Source organism: Physella acuta, unplaced genomic scaffold (assembly GCF_028476545.2).
Source record: "Physella acuta isolate Inbredline_101_S28 unplaced genomic scaffold, ASM2847654v3 ptg000923l, whole genome shotgun sequence".
Lineage (NCBI taxonomy): Eukaryota > Metazoa > Mollusca > Gastropoda > Physidae > Physella > Physella acuta.
Window position 1 is genome coordinate 213,013 of NW_026732440.1, and position 15,124 is coordinate 228,136.

General features: G+C 33.7%; 1 protein-coding gene across 1 annotated transcript; it reads right to left on the minus strand.

The window, feature by feature from the left end:
- Positions 1 to 379: 379 nt before the first annotated feature.
- On the minus strand, positions 380 to 11,545 carry LOC131953460 (male-specific lethal 1 homolog). The gene is made up of 8 exons (XM_059316642.1): positions 10,758 to 11,545; positions 6,547 to 6,686; positions 5,782 to 6,179; positions 5,570 to 5,631; positions 4,232 to 4,299; positions 3,439 to 3,563; positions 3,000 to 3,072; positions 380 to 2,872 (listed from the first exon to the last, which is right to left on the minus strand). The coding sequence occupies exons 1-8, from the start codon at positions 11,265 to 11,267 to the stop codon at positions 2,779 to 2,781; spliced, it is 1,470 nt and encodes a 489-aa protein (XP_059172625.1). The 5' UTR covers positions 11,268 to 11,545; the 3' UTR covers positions 380 to 2,778.
- Between the last annotated feature and the right edge of the window lie 3,579 nt (positions 11,546 to 15,124).

A 15,124-nucleotide genomic window follows, 5' to 3' on the forward strand; every position in this document is an offset into this window, starting at 1 on the left:
CATGAATGAAAAGTTATCAGTGGAATAGAAATTAGCCTACTGTTACCTCCCCACTATTTTTTTGTTGGACAGTGCACACCACTGAAAGGCCAAAAAATTCCACAAGGAAAGGTAAAAATTGCTTTTGAGATCTATTTTTAAAAAAAATGTCCACTAGTTGGTATTTATAGAATTTTAAATCAAAGTGTCATAGATAATTTGACTAAAGCAATTAAAAAATAGATTAATCAATGTGTGATATAAGCAAAAAAACCTAAGATTTCATTATGGTTTATAAATAAGATGCTCCATTTTATAAATGCCATCTAAATGAGGTGCATAAGATTAATTGCAAGGATTTTTCAAATTACATGTCTTTATATAATTGTTAACACGTAAGAATGCTTTACAACTTTTATTATTTTTACATGTTGCACATTACAACAATCTGTACAATTAAGATTCAACATGTTACAAAAATGTGGAGCAGTAGGATATAACAATATATCCTATATGGTTAAAATATTTACACCATATTTACAGACTTGTTCCAAATTATTACTTTACAAGACAGACCAAGAACAAAGAAAGTAAAAGAATTTTTAAGAGCAAAGAAAACAATACTAAACTAATTCACCATTAAAATTTTTAAACTAAAAATTTATAATCTCTTCCCCCATCTTCCCTGATTTATTAATTAATTGATTTATTAATTACTGACTAAAATACTACTAATAGTGATGAAGTATTATCTAACTAGGACCAAGATTTCCATATTAAAAAAACAAAAATTACATTAACAGAATGTTTAAAAGAAATCGATAAATATTTAAAAGAAAATTTGATGTACATGAATAATTTTTTTACCTTTTACACCTATTTAAAATTGAATAGAAATTATCCCCTGAACTTAATTGCCTATAAAATAAAATAAATTCTACTGTGTTGAAAAGTTATTAAAATTTGTAACATTAAAAATAAAATAAGTTCTCTTAGCACATTATTAATTACTAATATACAATCCATTAATTAAGGCTGCCATCATTTATCACTATAATACAGTAATACATCAAAAGTATGTAAAATGTTTTAACATAATGAACTAGTTTATGTTATTGTTAGATTAAAATTCAAATATTTAAACTGATGCAAATGAAATAATATTTAAGTAATAGATATTAGAAGTGGGAAATGTTTGCACAAAATAGTAACTGAAAAGCTTTTTCCTATTTTAACAAAACTCATTTTGGAGATTTAGCACCAAATGGTGAAAGGCTTAGTTAAAAAAATAATATAGTAACTATTTTTACTTCAAATATTGCTTAATCGATTACTAATCAACTGAAACAATTGAACATTGCATGTGATAAACTTAACATTCTATAATTACACTGAAAATCCCAGTTACGGAATACATATATGTTAAACCAGGGAGTGAGGGAAATATCAATTATTATTACATTTCAACAGCTAAAAAATAACAAATCATACAAGTTAAATTACAAAAAAAAAAGTATAAAAAATCTCATTTTAATCATTGAATTTACAAATAAAATTAAGTAATTGAAATGTGGACTCATTTCTTAGAAACATTTACCAACCAAAAGAGTCTTTTAAAAATGTGGACTGAAAAATAAATCCATAAAATTATTTACGTCAACATTAAAATAAATTAAAGTAGACCACTCAAACAAAGCTGTCCACACAACAAGATTTGTAGTTTCTGTTACCACATCATGAAATATTTTTAAGATAGATGAAAGATGAGAGAACACTAGGACAAACTACATGCAGCTTCATCTCATATTCAGTCTTGTAAGTAAAAAAAAAAGAGCCTCAGTAGCTATTGCATGCTCTTCAACCTGACAACCTAGAAGTGTTTTAAACTACTGAATTTAGGCACATCAAAGCAATCACACATGTTTAAGCTAAGTTAAATCACAGCAGCAAAAATATTTTTGGGAGAATTTTCTTTACTTTGAAAAAAGTAGTGCTTAGAATAGCTATTGATGGTTTTAATTTTGTATTAATAAGTAAAGATAATCATTAATAAGTTAAGATAATTTAAAATACATCTTGAATGGACCTTCTTGTTAAAATGTTTCTGCTTTTTAATATAAAATATGTACTTCCAGAAAACTAGCCTTTTGTAGCACTTCACTATATTTTTGTTTTAAACATGTCGGTGTCAGTGTATAATATAGAAGATAAGTATAAAAACAAAGACTAATGTAATTTTAATGTTTGACTAATTTTTATAATATACTTAATATATTTATTGTTTCACTAGGTCCTACTTGGTTCTCTAGCAAAGCAACTGCAAAGAACACTGCTTCACAAACTTTGTTTTTATCAAGTTTAAAAGCGGTGTGAAACAAAGCTGTTTGAGATGGATTTTTTAAAAAATGTTACATGTTTAACTAACTTATCTTTTAAAATTTTAAACTTATATGTAGTATTTTGAAAAATAATTTATAAAAGATATTAAACAATAAATTAAGTTCAGATATATGCAACAACAATTTTATTAAAACTTTTTTATTTAATTGGTGATATTTTAATATTTTAATAGAGAGGATTTTGAAATATTTACTTTTAAACTAAATCAAGTTTACCCGTAAACTATTTACATTGGGCCTTTAGATTACAGAGGCCAGGACCTACATGTTTCACATGTGGTTTAATTGTATACTGAAAAAAAAATGGAAGGATCTTACACGTTGTTCAGAACGGTATTTGTTTTTTAGCTTAAACTGTCCAATGATAATTAAAATATGAAAGCTAAAATATGATAAGATGTCAGTGCTTTTTGGAATGCACACTGTTAATTTTTAATCGATTAATAGGAGTCATTGGTCCTGAGCTTGTAATCTCCCAAGGAATTTCAAATTCTCTGAAAAACAAAATATTTAGATTTTTACCTTTACTAGATTTTTACTTTTTACTCTAAAGATGACAAACTAAAATGGACACTCAAACATTCAACCTAAACTAAAGAGTTAACAAAAATTACTACTTACGCAGGACATACATATGGTACTGGTTGACCAAAAGCCATAACTGGTATTGATTCTGTTATTTCAATGTGCTTTACTTGAGTGGAAAAAAAATCTCGGTTAATGATGTACATTTTTTAAATGCAATATCACTTGTCTGGTCATTATTCTAATAAACTAATGTTTAAATTAAATTTTTTTTTAAATTAGGTAATTATAGTGTTTAAAGTAACATTTGAATTTTCTAGATAAATTATTCTCTTAGGGGTAGAGACATAGTCTAAGAAATTTCAGCAAAGAATGAGAGCAAAGTATATAGTGTGAATTTAGTGTATGTCGCTAAATCTCAGTCCATTAAAGCTTAAGATATGTACAACATTCCAGCTGCCAAATGTACAATTATATAAGAAAATACAATCAGCTGAATCTCAGAATGCATATATAAAAAAATTTACAAACTTACAGTCATGAACAGAGGGCAAAAAGGTTTCAACATCAACTTCATCCTGGCTCGCCCTTATTGCGTCTTCTCTTTGTCTCTGTAACTTTTCAAAAAGTCGCAGTTCACGTAGCCTCTGAAGATCCCACCTACATTGCATTATACACAGGTTAATGTACAAAAACTTTAAAACTTGCTTGTCTTGGTAAAATACATTAAGTTATAAGGCAAATATGACTATTTTGTGCATTTTATTACTGAAAAATAAATGTGTAAAAAACAAATAACATTTAATGGGATATTTTTCAGAACTGCATAGTTATTAGCAGAACAATGGGAATTAAATACTTTACTCAAAGAAAGTAATGAAATTGTACAAAATATTGAAGGTTGGCACACAAGGAAAAAGAAATTTAAAACAGAATCAAGAAAGCTTGAAGGACGAGGCAGCAAAACTAACAATGAGACAGAAGGAAAAGTGCCTTACACTTACAGTATGAACAAAATATTAAATAAAGTAGAAAATACAATTTTATCCAGAAAAGAAAGAACTGCAGAAAATTGGTATTTTGTCACATGGTGTGGCCTTTCCAGCAGATTCCTAGCTTGGAAATTATTATCTTTTATTTTCAAAGCAAAAGTTTATTTCCTATTTGTTTTCTACTTGAAGTAACTCTTCATAAGAAAATAATACCCTGTGAACTAACTTTTTTGGTTTAACTATAGCATTAGTTAAAGTTAAATATTTAAAAAAAATTATTTTACCATAATTATCAGTAGGGTAACAGAAAATGAATAACTACTTTGTAGACCTTACCGCTTTCGTCTTTTTTCTTCCATTTCAAACTTTTGATGCCTTTTATTATAAGCTTCATCAGTAATATTCTTAAATATAAAATCATAAGTTAGTATTTAATGTATTACTTCAAGGAGCATTCTTTCTTACAAGGTGCTATATCTATATAAAACTTCTTTTAAATATCTATTTATATAATAATCTTCTTGGAGACCCTAGAAAACACCAAGCTGTAAGCGCGTTCCCTACCACCCCCACCCCTACATGGTCTGGTGAAATGTGGTTCACGCTAAATGTTTACAATCGTAAAGCCGGGTTTAGTGACGGCTATTAGGGGCAGATAATGTAGTTTGAAACGATTTTAAACTTAGGGGAGATAACTAAGAGGAGTTTGTTTTCACGGGGGGGGGGGGGGGGTAGGGAGCGCGCTTACAGCGGCGGGTCTAGATACGCAGCGGGTCGGCTCGTACAAATATATTTATTACGAGCCGGCCCGCAGCATAACATACGCCGCTACTTAGTTGTTGTTTTTTCTACTTTTCAGTAATTCATAATTTGTGAATTCGACAGTACCAACGCTGACACTGAAAATATTTCTTTAAAACGCTATAAGTAGCTCGTTAAGGACCATAACTCTCCCCCCCCCCCCCCAACGTTTAAAATCATTTCAAACTAAATTATCTGCCCCTAATAGCCGTCACTAAAACCGACTCCACAAAGGTAAACATAGCGTGAACCACAGCTCACTAAGACCACGTAGGGGTGGGGATGGTAGGGAGCGCATTTACAGCTTGTTTTCTAGCGTTTCCCAGAAGAGAATTATATATATAGATAGTGATCTTCATATTTTTAAAATTGTACAAATAATAAAGTTTTGATGTTTAAAAGAAGTTTAAAACAGATTTAGCACTATTTCTTTTTAGCTTAGACAATTTTAAAAAATGTTAGCAAAAGTAATTTTGGATAGTATTGAAATGTGTATTGTTTAAATATTTATTTTTAACTGCTTTGATTATCTGTTACTTTCAAAACTTTCAGCTCAATATTTTTCAGACGATGACTTAATCTGCCAAAACTGATCAGCATTGATTTGCTAGCAAACATATGAGAAACTTAGTATTATATAAGCAAACTATGGGTAGAAATGATATTCAAATATCAAAATAGTGACAAACCAACCTCATTTATGGAAAGAGGAGTATTGTGTTTATTGCTTAATACTTTCAATGGTAAAAATACATGAAGTTAATTAACAAATATTACTACCTTTTTCTTAGCTTTTTAAAAGAAATTAAATTAATATTTAAAGCTGCTAAAATTAGAATTGTATAATTCTATATCCTTATAAACTACACATACCTCAGTTCCCTCCAATTGATACATGTTTGTTAAGGGTTTCAGCCTCCATGAAGGTGTCTCTACTATAAAGTTGAAACATTGTATATAGTTAGAGCTAATAGATCCAAAATTTTTAATACTTGTACATTTATCTTATAAGTTATTGTAATTGTTTGCTATTTGATTTTTATTTAAATTTTGTATAATTCACAACAAATGAATTTAAAAATTACCCTCTGACTGTTCATGAATTTTTTTAGCATCAGGACTAGAACAAACATGTTTTGGATAATACAGATGATAAAGTGTCTCTGTTAGCATAATAGGATAATCAATAGTTTTTTCTTCTTGCTGGGGAATATCTGCTTTGTTTTTACATTCTTCTTCCCCTTTAGGAATTTCTGATTGATCAGTTTCATTTTCACTATCCTCATTATCTTCACCAGATACTATATTTGAAGATTTATCTCCCTCTTCATTTTCATCCATTTCACTGTCTTCTTGGACATCTTTTTCTTTGAATGCAACTGTGGAGTGCAAGTATTTTGGTTTCTTGTGTCCTTTTTTTTGGGAAAAAAGTAGCTTGTGTCTTCTTTTCTTCTTGAATTCTATTTTTGTTATTTCATTTTGTCTGTAACAATATACAAGTATAAATAATAGTTAAAAAAAAACTAATTAAAAATGAACAAAAAACATTAATAGCAGTAAAGCCAACATTAACAACACTGACAAGACACATTGAAATAGAAGAGGTAGAAACATGATTTACAAAAGATTTTAACGGTAATAATATGTAAATCCAAATGTAGTATTTTAAATTCACAACTAAAATTGTAAAGTGCTAAAAAATGGAAATCTGATTAAAAGAAACATGAATAATGTTAAAGTGAAAAAACTGGGCTGAAAGATATAATGTAATTAAATTAAATAAAAAATAAAATTTGTGTGAATGAATTTTCATATTAAAAATACTAAAAGTAATCTTTAAAAGAAATTACCCCCTAAAAGTTGAAGAATGTGATGGGGCTGTTGGTTTAAGAGAAGTTTCTTCAGAAAAGGTTCCCTGTATTTCGTGTGACTCTTCTTTGTGTTTTAAAATTGACATTCGCCTTTCCATCCGTTCTAGGCGACATTGTAGCTATAAAAGAAATGAAAATATTGTTAGTTATAGCAGTAAACAATCAAAACTAAAAGAAATTTAGAAACAAATTTTAGCTTTAATTATTTTGTCATTACAAGTTTGAAAGTAATTAATTTTGTTTTCAACAGGTTTTTGTCTAAATTAAATTCAAGTGCTTTTAAAAGATACTCCATTGCAATTTTAAGTTTGTAACATTGCTGTCATGGCATTCAAATGTTGACTATAGAGACATAAAGCAATAACTGTAACTGAACTTCCATTTTGTAGATTAGTGGGGGGAAGGGAGGTGTTCTAAACCCTCAACATCCCATCTACACCACTGGTATGACAGGTAAAAGGTAACACATTTATACAAAGTAAAAATATAATTTAAGTGCTGCCTTTGCATGATTTTGTTTTATCAACAAATTAAGGGATCGATGACAGTTGAAGTACAGTAGGTTATATGTTTCTGTGACCCCCGGCATAAGAAGGAAAGTGTGGTCAGCCACATTTACTTCCCCTAGGGTAACTCAGGTAACCATCAGAGCTGGGTGGACTCTGGGACATTCTACAAACTATAATACTTAATCCAAACATTGATGTTGAAGAGAAAAGTTCAGTGGCTTAAAGGTACTCAGAAAGAAAATATTCTTTAAGTAATTAGTAATGTGCATTTAACATCAAGGTCATTCCACACTAAATCAAAAAAACTTTTGATACTGAAAATATTTGCTGTTTGGTTTTGAAAGTTTTAAATTCTATAAATAAAAACTTCCTTACAGATAATACAAACAAAATGTTTATTATGATGTGGAGAAAAAAGAAATCACAATTTTCTTGATGTGATCTTAAGTTATTTAAAGCTCAGAGACAAAACAACCAAACCTATAAATAAAAAAAAAACTACCAAGAAGGGGCTTTAGATTACTTTTATTCTGAAATCTTGATTTCTCTGGATTGTTTTCTGTTTGTAGTTTAAACTTCAAAGGCACATATTTCTGACAAAACTTCCCTTATATATATTATAAATTAGGTAAATGTGACGCAATTTTAATAAACAAAATTCAGAAATCATTACTCAGGTAGGCTACTGTTTTGATTTTATGTGGAATGACAATATTGAAATAAGTATTGTTTACCTGTTGATAAATATATTGTCCAAATCCAAAAATTACTTTCATGGCATGGATCCTATAAAAATCTACTTTTAAAATATTTATAGAAATTATTTTCAGGCCCTGTATAGTTTACTTATTTTTTGTGTAATTAGGCTAGATATATTTTAGAATTTAACAGATATATTTAGTCTTTGACCTGTAATTTATAAAAGATGCTTGCAAATATAGCTTTTACTGGCCTAATCAATATTAATATAGGGCCTACTAATATAGTAAAAAAATTTAAATGTTGAACATCTATGGATGTAGTTTTTTGTAGATGTTTTAGATATTCAAAAGTTTAATTTTTGTATGCCTACACCTGATTTTAATTTGACTTCTAGGCCTATACAAATATTATATAGTTATAGGCCTAATACTTATTAGTAAAAATTATGTCATTGCTTGACCATTATATTTTTAAAGCAGAACGTAAGTTGTAAATTAAAATCTACAAGATGGTTTTTTAACTTCTGTAATTTAAAGCTCTAGGCCTATTCAATTTTCCTTGTACCTCAAAAAATGGAGAGTAATATTAATAGCAAACAATTTAACCTGTTCAACATTTAAAATAAACCGGGAGTGATCTCCCCGAAACTTTCTCGAATATTCTTATATAAAACAACAGGGGATGGGAACTCTGGCTATAGACATGATTTTTAATCCATTTTAAATACTTAAAGTTTTAAAAATAGAATAAAATCTCGTAGACAAAAGAATTGCACACCAAGTGAACGCCAAATAAAAAAGTGCATAATAGTGCGCAATATTATTAGTACTTTAAAAATTTACTTTAGTTTTTTGAGAAATCGGAAGTAGCGTAAATTACTACTTCTGGTCAACGAAAATTACTCAAAATTTAACAGAAGGTAGAAAATTAGATCTTTTACTCACATGTGAAATTTCATTTATCTATCTGAAATAGTACTCAAGTTTTAGGCTTTTGAAAAATTCAAAGTAGAAAAAGTACCACTCCGGTTATCGGAAATCGCTCAAAAGTTGATACGGATCTACGATTTTGATAAAATACTTATATATGAAATTTCATCAACCTAGCTGTAACGGTAGTCAAGTAATCGTTTTTACACACACACAGACAGACACACAGACATATGGACAGGATTGCAAAGCCCAGTTTTTCAGAATGGATTACGCATAAAACCTCTTAATTTTGATAAATCTGGATTGATAATTTTTGCCCGATTAAAATAAGTCCTCTATACTTCTGATGTGATGAAGGACTGAGGTGTAATACGGTGAAAATTGTTAAAATTTCAAGAGATTTTTTTGCACAATTACAATACTTTCTCTATACTTCGTGTACACGAGAAAGTAAAAAGGACATATCTCTAAACTTTGAAAAGTACTGCCTTACTTATAGCAGTATAGCAGTACCCAGACATTATAAAGTGCAGTAACATAAGAAATGAGACCTTAAAATATATATATATGTAAGTTACATTATAACTGGTTATAAAATATAGTGCGTTTGTGTGTTAACTTAGACATATAGCATAGCAATTTTTTTCTAAATTAGCTAGGCCTGATCATTAGTAAATTAGCTGCATATCCGTGCTCCACCATGGTGAATCTTTTTTAAATGTACCAACTTGGGAACAGAACAAAACCAAACAACGAAAACGCAAAAGACTACACTACTACTTGGCCTATCTCTACTCTAATCTCCTTCCAAGGTTTTTTTTAAATAATAATTTTTTTATTAGGTCTAATACATAAAGCAATTTCTTAACCAGCTAAGGAAAGACTAAAAAAAGTAAAGTCAAGTTCCCTTTTCAAACATGACGGTCTATAGGGCAAGTGAAGTAGAGTTCACTTGTTTCTGTGACCTCGGCATATGAAGAGATAGTGTGGTCAGCACTATGCCCAGCCGCCTTTACTTTCCCTAACGTGAGTTAGGTCCCATCAGAGTTAGGTGGACTCAGGGACAGTCTACTGACTTGAACCCAGATTCGAACTCAAGACTTACTGGTTAGCAGTCCAGCTCTCTACCGCTAGGCCACTCCGTCCCTTAAGGAAAGACATAAGTACATATTTAACATAGGCCTATCAGTGGACCTTTGACTATCACTCTAGTGAACTAGTCTGGTGAGACTGAGTAGATTCAAAGTAGATTGTAATAAAGCAAAGCCACAAAGCAAGACCATGTCTACTAACTTGTGTAAGTCAAAGTCAATTATAATTTTAATATTGTGCATTTGCCAGTTGGGTATCATGTAGGTTATGCTATAGATCTAGATCTTTTTTTTTAAAATTGTGTTTCATTAATTTAGTTTCAAATCTAATCTAGATCTTGACTAGCTAAGCCTCAAAAATTCGGGGCCAGTTCACAGCTAGATCTAGAATCTAGATCTAGTCTTCTGGACCATAACGAACTTTTTTCTGGTCTGCTAGATCTAGATCTAGGTCTAGCTAGTAGTATAGTAGCTAGGCTAGACTCAGAAGAGAAGACTAGCCTACTCTAGCTAGATCTAGATCTAGTCTAGATTAGATCTAATCTAGATCTAGAAATCTAGTAGCTAGAATCTAGAGATCTTGAGATCGAGAATTCTGGATACTGGTAGATAGATCTACTGATATTGAGTTATTGACTGATATGCATTTATTTAGGCCCCTAATCAATGGTTTTGTCTTTAGTTATCATTAATAGAATTATACATGTAAGTTTTCATTTATTGAGCAACTGCTGTTTTAGCTACTTTACAAAAACTATACTGATGCTGAGAACAATAAACTCTAAACTGGTTAAAAATGGCTACTACTGAGAATAAGACGCCTCAGACTATTTTTTAAAACGCTTTCATTGGTCACATGATAGATCACGTGACTGCTTAAAATAATCAAGACCTTCAAAATTGAATTCCTCCCTCCATTTCAACTACAATCAAAATAACCAAATTATGAAATTTACCGCATCGTTTGCTGAAATCAGCGCTTTAATTTCTTTATCTTTTTTTGCCATTTCTTCTTGTTGACACTGAATAAGTTCCGCTTGGCTTAAAACCAAATCTTTCAAGCGACCCACTTCCTCAGTTAGGGAGACCGAATCGGATGAAGGTGCAGCCATAGCAGAGAAATTTGACTTGGTTGCTTTGTTAAAATTTGGTTGAGTCTGGGCCTTTACGTTACTGAAAATCGCTGGTTCCCTTTTATTTTCATAATCACTAGAATCACTCGATACACACAAACCGTTTTCTCTCATTTCCTCTCGTTTCTCTTGCTGGGCATACTTCAAACTTTCTTTGATAGCCAACGATAACTCCATGTCAAAATCACCAACGCCATTAAGAAGCGAAGCTTTAGTAGCAACTTTTCTTCTAGGAAACAGTCTACCTTCTGGTCGACACCTTTGTTGTAACGTGATATTTGATTTCATTGTTGATCGCTTCATTGATATTTCCAATAATGTATTTATTATCATTAAGAAATCGAATAAAATTTGCTGAACACAGCATCTCACGAAAACAACTTGAACTCTTTTGTTGATATTATTTGTCTTATTATACGCTAAACGTTAGAGAGCTCTATAATGCCAATGGTTTGAGTTTAACGAAACAACTTCAAAAAATATCTAGGTTAGCCTTGGCGGCGGTAAAACATTAATTTATCGTAGTTTAAAACCTACTTAAGGGTAGGCCTAGTCTTTAAAAAGCAGAGGAAGGGAGATATATTTAGATGCCTTCAAACTTCCATTTTGCTTCAAAATAAAATGTATTCGCGATAGCACAAGTGACTTCAGAAGTGAAGAGTCGTGATTCGAGTATTCACTTTTTTTGGCCAAAGCCCTCGTACACAAAATACTTGATAGTACTGTACTAGTACACAAAATACTTGGTAGTATAGGATTACCCCAATGGACGGCAACTTTTTTCTGAATTTAAAAAAAAAATCGTTTGTATCTGTCACTACTAGATCTATCAAATTAAAAATATTCGCGGCATAAAAACGACAACGATCCTGACAGTTCTAAACAAGCGACGACAAAAAGGCTCCAACCAATAGTGCTCCCGACTGCTGCTGTCATTACGGTTGCGTTACTGACGTGCGGCGTCAAAACGGCCAATGACAAAACGGTCCCGACATAAGAGCCCCGTCAAAAGGGCCAGCGACATATGAGCCCCGTCATATAGGCTTCCGACAAATAGGCTCCAGTCAATAAGGCTCCCGACATGTAGTCTCCCATCATTTAGGCTCTCGACAAAACGGCTCCCGTCGTTACGACTCCCGACAAAAAGGCCCCTATCATTACTACTCTCGACAAAACGGCTAACGTCATTTTGACTCCCGACAAATAGACTCCAGTCAATTTGGCTCCCGACAAAAGGACCCATGTCAATACAGTTTCCGTAGAGCCGGCGAAACACACCCGACTCAAATGATTTGCGATCGGATTTTGTTGATGCGGACGATAGAACGAACGGCCGCTGCCGACAACATCTCAAACGTGACAGTCAGCAAGACAAAGTGTGTCTAATTTTTTTCGGAGGATTTGGATCAGCAACAGTAGCGTAGCGAGGGGGGGGGGCGGGGACATATGTCCCCGGGCGCCGACCTTAGGGGGGGGGCGCCAAATTGAAAGTTTGAGGGGGGGTGCAAATGAAAAGTTCGAGGGGGGGTGCAAATCGAAAGTTTGAGGGGGGGGTGCAAATGAAAAGTTCGAGGGGGGGGGGTGCAAATCGAAAGTTTGAGGGGGGGTGCAAATGAAAAGTTCGAGGAGGGGGGTGCAAATCGAAAATTTGCTCTCGAGGGGGCGCCAAATTGGAAGTATGTCCCCGGGCGCCGGGAAGGGTCGCTACGCCTCTGATCAGCAAGCCAGATTTTTCAATATCATTGAACCCTCAACATACTTATCCTAACCCAAAGCCACTTATACAGGTGCTCGTTGATTGCTTATATTTTTGCTGTGACGAACATACTTTTTATTTGTATATGGTGGCCCAGTTGTCGACTGTTCTGATCATCAGAATGGTACGGCGTGTGGTTTCTTTCTTATTATTAACGCGCTGACCGCGACCCGCGACGTTGCATACACCGCTATTTAGTTGTTTTATTTTCTACTTTTCAGTAATTCATAATTTGTGAATTCGACGATACCAATGCTGCGACTAAAAATATTTTTTTTTGTTTAAAACACTATCAGTTCAGTAGCTCGTGAAGGACGATTATCCTCAATCCCCCCCCCCCCAAAAAAAAACTTGAGGGGGGGGGGGGTGTGCAAATCGAAAGTTTGAGGGGGGGGGGGGGGGGCTGCAAATCGAAAATTTGAAAGTTTGTCCCCGGGAAGGGTCGCTATGCCTCTGGGGGGTGACACCATTAAGTGCCGCACCGGGTGACACCCGACCTCGCTACGCCACTGCCCAAATGAATAGTAAGGGTATATCTTAATGAAGGCTCCAATTAATAACTGCAGTAGAAAGGTGTATTTGTTCAATCTGCTGATGTGCTAGAGGCCTGTTTACTTTCTGCTAGAAAGGAAATACCATAGAAAAGCAAATATTAAGTTCTAAGGGACACACTCAGAACATTAAAAAAAAACAGTTACCTTATGCCATCAGACTGGTTATGAAATTACTAACCCGATGAAAGTAGAAAAAGACCTCCCATTTAACTTTTCAGTTAATAACATAATGCGAGGCAAACTCAAGGTTGACACCTCAAAAACATTTATACACTTGTAGTTAGTTGGACTGACTGACCCAGCACAGTACGTAAAAAAACTGTGCTTGCTGATCCAAATCCTCCGAAAAAAATTAGACACAGACAGAAAGAAAGCTGGAAAGGGATTGAAAATGCTAACCAACCAAGAGTCATTTGTATAGATCCTATAAATGAGAGAATAATCGAAAGAAAGGAGGCTGGGGAAAATGTCAAATGGGAGGGCGAAGATGGATGACCACAACTTCAATTTCAAAAGAAAAAGACCAAGAAGCAGACCTTGCAATCTGGTGTGCAAACAAAAAGCTTGGAGTCCAGTTTGGAAAGTTTACATGACGCGCTTGAATGAAGTAAAATGGTGAAGCGTGGCGCGTAATTTTTTTTTTAGACATACCTCTTCCCCCCCCCCCCCCTTACCTCTATAACAGCCCCACCCCGCAATATAAACCGCATGGACATAAACCCCCTTCCGACTTTAACCCCACCTCCCTGGGGAAACAATAATACCCCCCCCCCCCCCCCCCCCCCCCACACACACACACTCACTGGTTTAAGTTTAAAATACCTGGAAATACTTTGACGTCTGAAGTAACGACGTTTGTGGGCAACCTGGCATTAGCATCTTCGCCTAAATTAGCATGGAGTGCGTGATGTTTTGCTGGAGTGTTGCTTCAGTTTTTCTGTCACTCTTGTCCTCTGCTGCAATGATATGCACACTTCGAGATGCAATGAATCTCGTCGATGCGAATGTTCATTACAACGTCTAACAAGCTGTTCACCAAGCAGTGTTTCTTCCAGACTTTTTTCTCCGGGGGGGGGGGGGGCACTTGAAATTTTCGGGGGGGCGGTAAACTTTCTTCGGGGGGGGGGGGCGGACACTGTTAAAAGTATATATTTTCTATATAAATTATATAAATTTCATTCCGTTCGGGGGGGGGGGGGGGCGGTAAAAAAATTTCGGGGGGGGGGGGGGGGGGGCTTTGCCCCCCCCCCCCCCCCCCCCCCCCCCCCCGAGGAGTTGCCTGGAAGAAACTCTGCTTTCTTTTAGCTTTGCATTCTGTTTTATTACGTCTTTTTGTACCCTTAAATGACAACGCCGTTTGGCAGACCTTTTTTCTTTATATACAGCCTTCAAATACCACATTATAAGAATAAGTGTCTTTTATTAGATTGTACGAACTCAAGTCCAAAAATTATACATGCGGAGGAAGAATTGCCGTGATATATTTATACCAAGTTTCTGTGTGCCGAGCAGGATTTGAACTACTATGCTTCCGCCGGTGAATCCATCATATCTTTTGTATTGTTAATTAAAGATTAGAATTTTTTGGTACTATGTAGCTTTTGAACCGTAGGCGCACAGCTCGCACACTTGAGTGGCCAATATCTCAGGTGTTGTCGGTACTCGCTTTTCGCATTGTCCATGTGGTTTATAATATATATCGTGTTTTTTTTTTTTTTTTTTTTTTTTTTTTTTTTTTTTTTTTTTTTGTTGTTGTCCAGGAGGTATATGCCTAGATCTATATGTTCAATTATGTTCAGAGGGTTATTGTCCGGGAGCCCTGTGGAGCCCCAAGGATGGATGGATGATGTAATTTTATTGTAAACAGCAGACGCAGAGAT